Source organism: Rhyacophila brunnea, unplaced genomic scaffold, assembly GCF_057557595.1.
Source record: "Rhyacophila brunnea isolate RB1 unplaced genomic scaffold, BYU_Rbru_1.0 scaffold_21, whole genome shotgun sequence".
Taxonomy (NCBI): Eukaryota; Metazoa; Arthropoda; class Insecta; order Trichoptera; family Rhyacophilidae; genus Rhyacophila; species Rhyacophila brunnea.
The window spans coordinates 29,323,535-29,338,103 of NW_028232871.1; the positions used below are offsets into that span (position 1 = coordinate 29,323,535).

The 14,569-nt window shown below is 30.5% G+C and overlaps 1 protein-coding gene across 1 annotated transcript in view; it reads left to right on the forward strand.

The window, feature by feature from the left end:
* The window catches only part of LOC147070926 (echinoderm microtubule-associated protein-like 2), a 64,771-nt gene that overhangs the window by 7,559 nt on the left and 42,643 nt on the right, over positions 1-14,569 (forward strand). Inside the window, 5 exon segments of the mRNA XM_085949019.1 lie at positions 5,768-5,935; positions 9,013-9,145; positions 10,273-10,398; positions 12,246-12,380; positions 13,400-13,468. Coding sequence (XP_085805145.1) covers positions 5,768-5,935; positions 9,013-9,145; positions 10,273-10,398; positions 12,246-12,380; positions 13,400-13,468 — 631 coding nt within the window.

Here is a 14,569-nt window from a genome sequence, read left to right on the forward strand (position 1 = left end):
AAAAATAAATACAAAACCAAATCATTTCGCCGATAGATGATCTATCAGAAAGATATAAGAAAATATTTTAAAGGTACTTAAACAATATTTAAGATTTGTGGATGTAATGAAGGTTCATTGTTTCCCGTATGGGATTTGAACACAAATCTTTCATTTTTCGGTCGGGTGCTCTTTAAAACCCACATACCTTAATCAATGTATGTGTATAATGATGTCAACCAGTGACATACCTAGACAAAGTACCGCCTAAAGCAGACATAGAATACCGGCCCCTTTTATGTTTAGTTTCAAATTGTACTTACCTATTTTATTATTTATTTTCGGCCATCTTAAACAGGCAAATACTCCAAAGATCTCTAAATTGACATGCACATCATAAATTAATAATCAGAGTATTTCCACGAAACCTACTCTCAAACAGTGATGATTTTAGATACGTGAAAGCACCCTTCTGAAAATTTTGTAATAAACCGCCAATACAATAAATTAATACTATGTAGGTATTACAATGTGTATTATAAAACAACAATTAATTAATATTATGTTGTCAGCATTTTTGTGCTTATTTTTATTTTATTATTTTTAAACTAAAATGTCAATACTTTCTAATGAAGTGCCATCATCGTCTGATTCATTGAAAATCACCACTTCTTTCGAAAGTCGTAATATTTGTATTCGTTCCTTCATTCGCTGTCATTTAAGTTGTGATTATATTGAGATTCACATCGCGTGCTAACACGTCACGTCACATTAAGCTGCCGCTACAGGGAAAAAAGTGTGTAATGTCGCTTTTCTTGGTGTTGCTGCTCCCATCCTGTAGCACATTTTGAACCTTTAAACGAGCATTGTCAATTAGCAAAATCTGCCGAAATCACCAGAACAACAATGAGGTCAACTCACGTTGAACCGCACTGCGTCGACACCTGCATGACTCAATGAATGTTTTTTATCATTTTCTACATGCGTACACATTTTCGACTCATGTCAAAATCGCGTGTTTTTGTTTTTAGCGGTTGGCACTATGGGCGTAATGCTCAATTCGTACTTACCACAAACTTACAGTAAAATTGGTAAGTAGCCGAAATCCATCTGTTAACTATAGATTATAGAGATAAGGAATCCTTAACCATAGACTACTTTTGTTATGAACTCGCCCCCTTGCCCCCCTTCTGTATTACCATTTACCACTGACAGCTCCTGTCAAAATAAATTTACGTGTCTATAAAACGGCCCATACGCTCAAATTCATTTAACAATTGATCTCAATATGGGTATTGAACAACTATTAAATATCCGTGACATTTAATACGATATATTTTCCTTTACTTTCGTTGATTCTGTACATGTCTTAATTTAGTAAAGCCGATTATCGAATTGAAATGTCAGTGTCAATGAATTATGAATTAACTTTTCTTATTCGGATTTAGATATTTATGTAATATTAAACCAATAGATAGGTAGTTGAAATATATAAGTAATTAGTTACCTACACACCAACATGGTAATATTAGTTTTAATCACTCAATATAATTATTCACATCATGGCATATTTGTAATAATTGTAAATGACAAAATCTGACATTTCAACGGAAAGTGATACCGTATCGGGAAAAACATGGGTCAAAAAATAACTTATATTATTCACTAATTGCGGAGACATTTAATCATTTTAATTAAATATTAATTGTGTATTTATAGTTATTGAATTTATTTTATATATTTTTCATATTTTTGTCATCGTTTAACAATTACAAAATAATTTACCTAAATTATGAAAAAGAGAATTTTTATATATGGTATTATTTTCAATATAAAAACAGAACGAAGCTATTGCAGATCTGGTGGACCATAGACAACTCGATCATAACTATGAAAGGCTTTCTGGATAGTGTTTTGTTGTAATTAAATTTTAGTTATGACAGACGATTGTGCATAGGGCTCTAAGTGTTTTCTATAAGAATGTTATCTATTATCTATGGTCTGCAGGTTGGGTTCCGTTCAAATATTATCTATGGATACAATAACGCACACGTAGAAACTGTTAAAATTAATTGAAATTAGCATGAATAATGAATAATAATTCAAAATACTAATACATCAGAGTTGTGCATTCTCCATCATTGAATTTACAGAGATAGTGATCGTTCAAAATATTCTGCAAAATGACAAAACCATAGACTAAATTTGTCGCCGTGACAGCGTCACAGTACGCCACGTGCATCTCAATATAATCACAACTTTATAACGTATCGCTCCTGGGCAACGCATGACCTGCCTACCCACACGAGGCGTCACTGATGTCAACCCCAGTCAGGCCATTAATGAACTGCATAATTTTTTATAAGATGCACACTGTATTTTCATAAATTACAATATTTTTCTGCCAGGCAATAATAATTGTTTGAATAATCTATAATACAACAATACGTGGATAAGCGTTGTCATGATTTTTTTGAACAATACTGTATTTTCGGAATCAAAATCTGTCTTATAATAATTAAATTAATTGGCTATACAATCACTGTATTACATTCATTTGCTCGTATTGATTCACCCTTGGCACAGTATTACGATTACAAAACACTTCCATAACAAGTGATTGGTCGTCATTTTTTATATACTAAATTAAATTTAAATTTGATAGTTTAATAAAATTATTATATTTCGGAATATGCTCTAATAATACACATTCTGTTATCATAATTATTATTAACTTGATGTCAAATTTATTCGTACACAGTGTCCGCGAGAGTGTGTCCACTTTACGGTGTAAAATTATTATTCTGTAGAACAACAGGATACAATAATAATTATTAAATAGCAATCAATTGGATTATTATACTATATTCAATTATTTAATCCAATCGTGTTTTTATTGTTGTGTTTTAATTAAAGTTTATTCTTTTAAGAATTCGGGGTTTAGTTAATTAATTAATTTGTAATTGCAAAATAATTATTGCAATATTAGTTAGTGGTCGGTAGATGCCTGTCGCAATGAGTCTGTACAGAAAGGCGCTGCAAAATGTGCATTTGGCAAACGTCCTCAGTAGGTTTTCTTTTTTAATTATAATTACTATTTTATTGTCTTTGGTTACAATTTTGTAATCAACATTGTCCGATTTCAAAAAAGGAATAAGTGAACGACAATACTTTAACGAAAATTTCGTTTTGTAAGAAATTGTCACATACTTTAGACCTCGACTCGTAAACTTCAGCTGATAGAAAAAAAGTTTCCTTTGCTAAAAGTGTTATTTCATGCGATTTCATTTCAGAATCCATCAATCATTATTTTCAATTTGAAATTGACACTTTTCTTGTAAAATATAACGATGTTTGTATCAGTAAAATTCTACCCTAATAAAACGAAAAGCCTTAACTCACCTTTTTGTCAAAATGGAATTACGGTTTTGACGTTGACTGTTTTATATATTATGTTTATACCTAAGTATTATCAAGTTGAGTTATTGTTTACTAAGTTTACTTAATAGGAATCCATTTACAAAATTACTACATACATTATAAATAAAATTATCTAATTGTACACGGTTGTTTGTGTATTAGTCTGCAGCCATTTCGGTTGTGACATCATTATCAAGAATTAAATATTTCATACCAATATACTTATAATAGTATAATTATTCAAAATTGATCAAATAATTAGACCGATTTGACACTAATATTTGATTGTGAATTTCATAATAAATTTAATGAATTCAATTTAGTCTTTATTTCCTCTCTGTGTTTGAAATACTTACACATGGTATGAAATACTTACACAACTGAAATAAATGTCAAATAATAAGCCAACCTGTATAATTTATATAGGTAGGTAATCATTTTATTTACAGTATGGTTACCTCTTTTATTAATATTACGCGCGTTTTTACTGATTTTTTTTTTTAACTATTTGTGTAAATAACTGTTAGCCTCTTTCTATGCATATTTATCAAATTATGTGAATTACGTACTATGTAATGTTATTGATATAAAGTATTATTGAATAATATAATCTTACTGTATATTGAATATATATATATTATAGGTTTTAAAATTGGAATTCTGCTTATTCAATGAATAATAGTGGTGTATTGGAAAAAAAATTACCATTATCTTAATATGTCGAAAACTTTAAACCCCTATACCTACATGTTTCCTAATCACCAGTTTGAAATTATGCTCATATATTTTAATAAGGCATAATATACGTAAACATAGATCATATGAAGACAAAAAATATATTACTGGTGTGATCTTTTTCTAAACCTAAACCTTCAAATTCGCCATGTTATGATACCACTGGGAGCCATTTCGTGTCACATTACCAAGAATAAAAAGTCCATTTACCACCAAAAAATGTTTTCTAGTTAATATCAAAATAATGAATTTATAGCTACTTTAAAAAAAGAATATTTTCCGGTTTCTTTTTACTTATAGTTTTTTTTTTTTGTTTATATGACTTTTCTATTCAAAGTCATTTTTAATTGTATATTAAGATTATTGGTGCCTACCTAAGCATGTATATCATATTGGCGTAATCAGATTAGAAGACTATTGTTTGTTTTAGATCGGTTACAGATCAACTGAAACTTGTCAATTAACAATGCGCTGCTTGTATATAACAGAATCCTTTCGCGACTTGTCAGTAGGTACTGTTACCTCATGAAAAACCGATAAGCATTGACGCATCGTCTGAAGCTAGCTTTACACCGCATATTGTTGAAACACCCATTGATTATGATACCTATAAGGAGTTATGTTAGGTTTATATTTTACTTTTAGGATGTCAATATATTGTGCCTGTTGTCTTTTTATTAGTGAAACATCTATTATAAAAAAATCAACATATCATTTTATGTTCTGTAAGTTGTATCAATGATTTGCGTTACTCCATCTAAACCGCAATTTTTGCACGGTTGTCTTCCATGATGCTATAAACATGTCAGAATGAAAATATTTTAGTGCCACACTTCCTTGTCCAGAAACGAAGCTGCACGGGACTGATATAGCAACCATGTGCCTTGGTGCATAAAGAATGAGTTTAGAAAATCAAAAAATAATCTTGATTTGCTCTGCAGTCATTTATCTTTAGTCACATGAAGTGTCATCTGTACCCGTGTACTGAATCTCTGTCGAAACAGAAGAACCAGGAGTAAAAAATGACAAATCTGAACGGAATTATTCCGTCGTCCATATGACGCCTTAAATTTTTTAAATGCCTCAAAGTTGGCCTTAGTTGATATCAATTCGGCGTTGCCAATTGAGCCCGTGTGTGGACGGACCCTAGCAAAAAGCTCCGCTCGGACGGATTCCATCATCAGGCAGTCCCAGAGGACGTGTTCAGCGTCTTGATGGTCATGCCCTCATTTGCATTCCGTCCCATGTCCTATCAAACTAAAACCGTACTAGTCAGGGACTCGCTTACCCAGTGTAAATTGCATCAGTAAAATACCAAAAATAAAACCGAATTCGTGTTTTAGACTTTTTCGTAAGAATCCTTTTTCAGTTACCTACCTATTACAGCCAGCCTTCCTTCAACAGGTACCCTTCGTCACTAATTTACATATGTAATAATACTTACACGTTTCCGTAATTATTATGTTATAAACAACTATTATGTTACTAACGTACGAACAGTTTCAATTGGCCATCTAAATGATGTGTTTGTGAAAAAATAATATCATGTATTTACCTGTATCTTATTGTTCCTATTGTACCTATTGCATACACTATAATGTTATCTTTAATGTGTTTAAATGTATAATTTCAGATGAGATGTTGGAGTCGGAGGGCGAAGGCTTGCCCATCCGCGTCGGAGCTTTGGAGAGGAAGGCCCTGGAGCAAGGCGAACAGCTGCTCTGCATGAGATCTTCACTCGCAGACGCCCTCAGAAGACTGGCCATCCTAGAAAGTTCACATCACCAGTCACCCAACAGATGTAACAATATATTATTTAAACTACTACATCATAAACTAAAATATTCTTAATATTTACAACATATCTACCCAGTATCGAGTACCTAACTGACTAACCAAAGAATCGGACCAATTATTTATGGTTACTCGAATAAACTGCAGATTTTGTCGTTTAATAGAACTTTAAATTCAAGTAAATTCAGTTTTTCTTCTACTGTCATCCTAAGCGGAAGTCTGCCATAATCAGAGTGATCGTTGCTCTATCGTCTACTACACGAAAAGTTTGGTGAAGATGGATTTATAACAATCACTGAGGCTGTTTAAACCACGAAATGCGGCGTCATCCTCTGATACGTTTATCATTGATCTTTCCTTAGATAATGAGTTATGAAATGATACAATCTTTTCCTCTCTAATGTAGGCGAAGTTTTCTGGTTTTCACACTAGGTACTTTAATTCGAGGATTTATATAAAATTGAAAAATAATTCATTTTGAGTATTTTTAACAAAACTAATGTCATATATATTATAATAAACGTGAATATAGAGATACTTCATTGTCACACGCTGATTAGAAAACCATCACGTTAAAATAATATAATATGTTTTGAATATTGAATGCAATAACATTGCATTTTGTTAATACTGCCCTCATAAGGAAAAAGGCAGCTTTTCGACAAAAATCACAAATTGAGTTAGTGTACAGATAATGCTCTGCGTAAAATTTTGAACCATTTGACATAAAGTCAAAAGCGGTATAGAATTTATTTCAGTATAATAATCGACATATTGTTTTACGTTTTTTTCACAAAACGGTAGTTATTCTAAACAAAAATACATTATAAAGAGTTTCATAAGCAAAAACACAGCATCGATTGAAAATATACTGGTTTTTGCTTATACCATATAAATCAAATGATTCATCCACATTATTTAAAAAAAATATTAAGAAAAGTTGTAAAAATGTTAATGTCTCATTATCTCAAAATGTGACTTTGGCAAATAGCTGCCTTTTTGCTTATGGGGGCAGAATACGTATGACTTGCTCCATGCAAAAATCATGCATTATTGAATGTGACTATACGTTATTATTTCACAATAAAACGTGAGCAAGACTATCGTTATATGTTGTGCTACTTTTGCACGAAAAAGAATGCAAAAAGAGTGTATTAAAGTGTAGTCACCTTGATACCTTACCCTCTTGGGCATTCTTCGAAGATGACAGGTTGAAGATACATAATATTATTGAATTGAAACACAAAAGGTTGATATAAAGTGGCTGCACACCACACGTTTATTGAGTTATTAATTATTATACTTAGGTTAAAAAAAAATACTTTACAAACATTATTATGGCTAAAAGTGGTGGCATCACGATGCTTCGCGGCATCGGCTATATATTTGCATGCACTAATGACTAAAACAACTGGTAAATCCAGTTTTAAAACGCAAACTTTTCTAAAACTGTCATTTACATAATTGTGTACATTGACACACTATGCATATAATATACATAAATATGTTATGATTTAATATTAAACGTTTTTCAATTCTTTCATTGTTACCAAATACTGTCAAATGCTCTTCTCAATACGCATTATTTAAAGAAGTAATATTCTTGCACTAAGCATACATTGTTTGCTTATGGATAGAGTATTAAAAATATTATTGTATTTTCGTTTTTGCATCTAAAAATTAGATCACATAACCAAGCAGTCACGCGTTTGGGGAGGGTTATTTTTTTTTTAAATATCCTTACTATTTTTTTATTAATTCGAGGCGACGGGAAGGGGCTGGGTTAACAAAATCTTGCAGATGCCACTGACCTTCACATTAAATTTACTCCTCCTACATTCTCCATACACAGACTCTCAATACTTTGAATCTAGAGATAAGAACCTGACCTGCAGTTATAACTACTGGTTATAATTCACTTACACGTTATTGCGAGCTGTCGCATCCACAAGTGTATATCGGATGGGCATGTCATAACACCCACAACTGTCATAATTATTAGGATCGTTCAGTATCCATTTGTGTCATCCGCGACATCTTGTCTTGTAGTAATGCCAAATCGGAATATTAGATATAATAATATTATGTCCATCTTCGTCCGGAACCGGAAATATCTCTACAGTTAGTTTAAAAAAATCGAATGAGTCATATCATGCTAAGATAAAAATGAAATGATTAATTTTATATGGATTTGTATGAGAAAGAATGTGATCAACTCAAATTCAACATAGGAAGTATTTTATCACATAAGCAGTTTTAGTACCTATATTATATCTAACTATATTGCACTCGATATATTCACCTTTCCAGGATATTGCTTGTTCATTCAAATAATCACCATAGGTACTTGATTTATTATATATTTTATATAACAATAAACGGAAATTAATAGCTACATAAGAACAAACCGCAAATTTACAGTTTTATAGCAACGTTTTTTACTATCATTTTTTATTTATAATATTATGTATTGCGAATAGTTGTGGTTTGAAAAAATTATTTTAATGTTTTCCGTTTAAGATTATTTTAGTGAATTTCATATTTTACTTTGTAAGAAGTGGGTAATTTATTTTAGATGTTAAAAATATAACATTCACTTAGGTATTAGGCCCTCGTAGTGATAGATTACCGCATTCCGTTAGAAGTTAAGCAATAATAATTATAACCACCATCTTCTTCTTTAATCATGTCGGCCTTTCATTCACTTATGTCTTATATGGACCTTTACACTATGAAGGTATCTAAACCCATGTACATATGGAGAAAAAATTGACAACTTTATTTCTATGAAAATAATCATGATTTATATGTTTAAACGGCTTATTGCGATAACAAATTTAATGTGAGAATCGAGTTAAGTTGACGTTTTCATGATATTGTCAAGTTGTGTGTGAACACTCTTCAATAGACCGTTTAGATGTATTTTTTATTAGAAATTCGCTCAACATTGAAGAAACAACGTGTAAATTTTATCCAGATACATCGTCTAACACTCGTAATCTGCCGACAATGGTCCTACCGTCTTAACAAAATAGTATTATAATTTTCCGAAAGTGATGACTAATAAATTGTTTGTATTTTCAGCGACAACACCTTCACAGAGCAAAGAACCCCGCATCCGCCAGCCAGTCTACAGAACCCCAGATAGCACAACTCAAAATTCCTCCAGAAGAACCACAGTTCATGGAACCCCAAATTCTGCTAATTTACCACAAAGGTGTGTTTATTTACTATTTTTATATCCGACATATTTATTCAAAACATATCAATGGTTGTTTTTTTTTCAAAATTTTAAATTTTAAACCATCGCAGGTCAGTAACATTGGTAGGTATATTACGATAGTACTGATCTGGATCTTATTAGCCATACCACTCACCATTGTAATTGCGGTAAATACACCAAATTGGGCTGTCTTAAATGTTTTCTTGAATTACGAATGACAAAACCTAATATTCAGGAATCTGTAAGGCATAGAAAGATTTGACGGATTATTCGTTATATTTTCTGTGAGAATCGAATTTTATTCAACAACTTACAGTTCTCTGCAATAGAGAAAGTGTGCTGACAAAGCAGTTATAGTTTTTATTCACAGATGTCACTATTAATTAATAATAATAATACACATTAAATGTGATTGATTAGAAAAGTAATATGTACCTACATTAAAGGATTACCATCATGCATTTAAGGGTCAATAATTTGAGTTTAGAAATTATTTATTTTAATTTTCTTTGCCAAACATAAAAATAAGTGAATATTTTTGATGGGTTTTCATTTTTAAAATTAAATAATGTAAATTTCGTTTATCAATATTTTCGGTTTTCCACAAATTTGAGCCAAGTTGGCCAGTTAAAAATAAATTATTAGTGTGCTCTTCCATTTCCAATTAATTAATTTTAAGTGGATTTCTACTGAAAAAAACTCGTGTCTTGAAATTTGCACGTATACAGTTCGCCGTGTCGCAGTTCACCGCGAGCCGTTGTATGGCATTGAACTCAAATTCATGTCCAAATAAATCACAAAAATACGCATTAAAAATCATCGGATTTTTTTATATTATCTATATAGAGTCCTAAATGATTCAAAAGTAGGTTAACAAGTTGATGCTCGTGAAATGCTCTACGAACAACTCGTGGTTTTTTGAAATCATAATTCTATATGGCTATCTATTTTTCGTACAACAGCTCACGTGGAACTAACTGCATATATGTACAATTTACATCTAAATAAAAAAAAATACGACACCTGAACTACCTTTTGGTAGGCGAACAAAATCTTGCTTATAAGTAATTTAGTCTATCGATTTAAAATTAATACTATTAAAATTGCATGTTTACTTCCAGACGAGGAGTCCATTACCAGTCGACGGGATCCCTTCACTCGGAAAGTCCAAACAGTTCATCGAGTCTGTCCCCCGCCCCCTCGCCTTCACCTCGTGCCACCCCCCAGCCACAACCCCCTGCGCAGAGGTATTCATTGTATGTAGACGTTTGATTATAATTTTGTTTATTTCAACCTTAATTTATTTATTTATTATTTTAAGACGTTTAAGTAATGTTAAAATGGTAACTCTAACTTCAACAGAAGTATCACACTACCCCCCAGTCCGTTCGTATAATAAACTCTATAGAATTTTAATATCTCTTTACGAAAAATAATATAATATCATAGAGTCGGAGTTGGGGGTGTTTCCGGTTTTTGATAATACCTAAGTACAATATTTGATATCAGGGCATTGTTTATACCAGAGTAACTTAGATGCTGTCTTTGGAGTATAACTGATTTTTGTACGTTTGTCAGCTGAATGCAGAACTAATCTAACTCACATTTGAAATATTTTACAGAAGAGTTTTTTGAAACAGCCCACTTCAGTTATTTATTATTTATAAAGACAAGTGTATGCACCATTTTTTTCATCAATAATCCTACTAAAATAAACGATGCATTCATTTATCCATAAAAATAATAAATAATTTTAGTAAGTTGTTTCAAATGTAAGTTAGAATAGTTCCACATTCAGCTGACGCGTTGTTTTCATGGTTATAATTATTAGAGTAGAAAACATTTATTCACAACGTTCGGTTGTTGAAAAGGGTAGCAGTGATTTTTCCGCTTCCACATTTGCAACTTTAAAAGCCGTTGCTGGCATTTTTACGTTTTTATTAGGTCGTATTCTTATTTGTCCGGTGGTTGTTTATCCAGTACAAATCTTGCAATCGATTTTAAACTAACTTCCCAACTGGCTAGACATTTGAAACTTTTAGAATACATCAGAACACGATGCCAATACATTTTTTAAATACTTTTAGCCATCTTTAAGTAGAATTGAATTCATTTTCAGTCAATTCTGTTTTGTATGAAAAGTTATTTCGGAAAAAATCCGTAATCCAATCCACTATTATTGGTTGCTAGGGGTCTGGGGTCCTAGAAACTAAATTATTAATATATACGGACGTTAATATGGAAATCAATATGAAATGTAAAAATGTTTTTGATCGTTTAAGTTAGTCAAGTCAAGTTTATATTATGATTCAACAGAAAATTTAAAAACGTTGTATATAAAAAGTTCTTTTTATCTTGTAATTATTCATCACACGATTTTGCGATCAAAAAATCGAGCGTGATCTCAGGATTACAAACCCAAATACGCATCGTAGTTTTTTTTAAATGATATCAGCAAGTTGACATGATTATTTTCAAAAACCGATATCTACAGTTTACAAAAAAACAAATTATCAGAAACATACACATATTATTCTAGTGTAATTTCACACAATAGGTATGGAATGATGTATATCGTTCAAAACACACTAAAAGTATACGATTTTTTATACTAACGACTTACAGAAAGAAACAGATACAAATAAATGTCGGTGTGAGTAAATTTATTATGCTTAGAATTATATATTTATAATAAAGGAATTTCCGACTAAAAATGGCATATTAATCTAATTTGAACGCATACTAATTATATAAGCAGTATTGATGTGATCGTTTTATCCGTGGTACTTCCGAATATAAGCCCAGATAATCAAGATTTAAGAGTATGCTGTTTGATGTAGGGTGTTACCCAAATATGATGTTATTAAAATTACCAAAGTCTCCAATATGGAACACGTACAGATGTGTTAAAAGATTTTTTGCCAGGAAAATTATTAGTCATTTCCTTAGCCCAATTGGTATATTATGATATATATGCCAATTTGATCCAGCCGCAGGATCAAAACCTGTCACCCACAAATTTAGTAGCAGTCGTCATGTCAACTACTCAGTTGTGAATATTATGCGTTTACTTAATCTGCTTTTTTGTATTTAGATCAAGAAACAATTCAACTTCAAGTAACCAGAGTGGACCCGGAGGAAGAGTGTCGCCAGGATCCGGAAACCTCACCAAAAGATGGAGCTCGACTGGTGATTTCAATGCTCCCCAAGGAGGCATTGCTAACAATAGGTAACTACCATAAATTATTTATTATATTAATACTGTATATAGAAGATCAAATGGAAATGTCAGCTGCAATTGATATTTTTGTAAGTAGCTTCTAAAATTTACGTAAGTAGAAAATGCAAACTTTTTTTATGACATACACAATATATATTAACTGCTTTTACTACACATAGTATATAAGATTTTGAACACGTCCGTGTCTTAAATATATTTTAAAATATATATCACATACTTAAAGGAGATAAAACATAGTGCTAATAAGGGCATCTAGTGACAGTATATTATAAAAGATACAATTGAATACATTTTAAAGTGTTTTAAATAACTAATACGTACACTTGATTACAATTAACTTTTTTCACCAAAAAGTAGTTTAATGCGTTGTCTTCAATGTGCCAGATTTTTTTTGAATAAATCGTAGTTTTAATGTACCTACTTATTTTTTTATTTAATTTAAAAACATCGATTTCTATAAAATAAAAAATGTTTTCAGGTTGATATTTGAATTTTGAGTTATCCATCAATAATCATTGTTAAGAAATTTTTAACTAAATGTGATTTAGAAAACGTCGGAAAGTCGGAGAGGGAAGTTGATAAGAATTTTTAAAAACAACAACCCGGCCCCTCTGTTTAGCACCACACCACTGAAATTAACTAATATTCAAATAAATGCTTGACGGACTTTTTTTAGATTTTTTAGGTAATTTTCTTATTTATAATATGCTGCTGACCGTATTTATCTCATTTGACAGATTTTAACTAATATTTTGCAAGAAAATTTTATATTGTTTGCTTCTTTATATATTATCACATTTCCACCTAAAAACCTTCATGTAAAAAAAATCATTAGTGTTATCTTTGTAAAAAACTATTCACTTAATTAAGTCATAATTAGTTGGTTATTATGTTTATTTATTTAAATATTTTATTTTATTTTATTTACTTATTTATATCATTGCTTACTGCTGTTTGTTTTTTTTTTTTTTTTAATTTTGTTTTATATTTTATTTTAATCCCTCCAGATTTTCGACTAAATCCATGTTGAATTTGTATTCGAAACCTGCCCAAAATGGTCCAGTTTTAAAGCATGGGTGAGTTTTATTATAATATTCCTTTTCCTTTACATATTTTACATTATTTTAATTTCCTTCTATTTTATACTGTTTGTATGTGTTTACCTGCTGACTAATCTTGATATACAATAATACTATAATAATTATTAATTAAAACAATAATATATTATAACCTAGGCTAAATCACATGTTTAATAAATATTTAGTTATTAATTTATTAGAGAACCTAACCTACATAACATTGCAATTCCAACACACACACCAAACTATATTTTTCGGTTAATCTTTAAAATTCTATAACACTTTATAGTCCTTAATGTCCTTACTATTTACTGACCACGTTACTATTTCGTATAGATATTAATGTTATTTATTTAATAAAATAAAAATAACGTCCATCTTTGTACTCTGACATTTTCACAGAAGAAAAATTATAAGTATAAGTACTGAAAGGAAAACGATAAATTGTTGCGCATAAATTTACGTATTAACCTAATTTATTATACACCTACCAATTTTAATACGGCTCTTCTCGCAAAGATGGCACTCCATGCTAAAATTTTCAATTACAATAGACTAGGTATCGAATCAATTTAATATTATTATTATTAATTAAATATTTGTTAAAGTCATTATCTAATATGATTAATACTGATCAGATCCGGATTAGTTTGATTTAAAATTCCATTAACTTAATTATAAAATGTCGTCTATACATCTGCTAACTCTGTTATTATTTCATTAGAATACCTTTGGCTAATAATTTACAGCAATCATAATTATATTTCCAAAATCCGATATGTCCACAATTATATATCTGTGGTGAACTACTTTTTGTGTCGCAAATTACAACAATATTCACATTTTTGTTAGTCGATAAATCTTGACATTAATAATAATGTTATATATATCGGGATTATCTTTTAATTTATCTGTTTTTATATCTAATTGTATCTGTGTTGTTTTGTAGTAGGTCATTGATTTTTTTCTAACAATTTTTCGTGTGGTGGGGTTTTGAAGTTATAGATTATTACATATTTGTTCTATATATTTTCATTCTATATAGACTTATCGGTTTTTGGAAATAGAATAGTCTTATATAATCATTTATCTTCACTA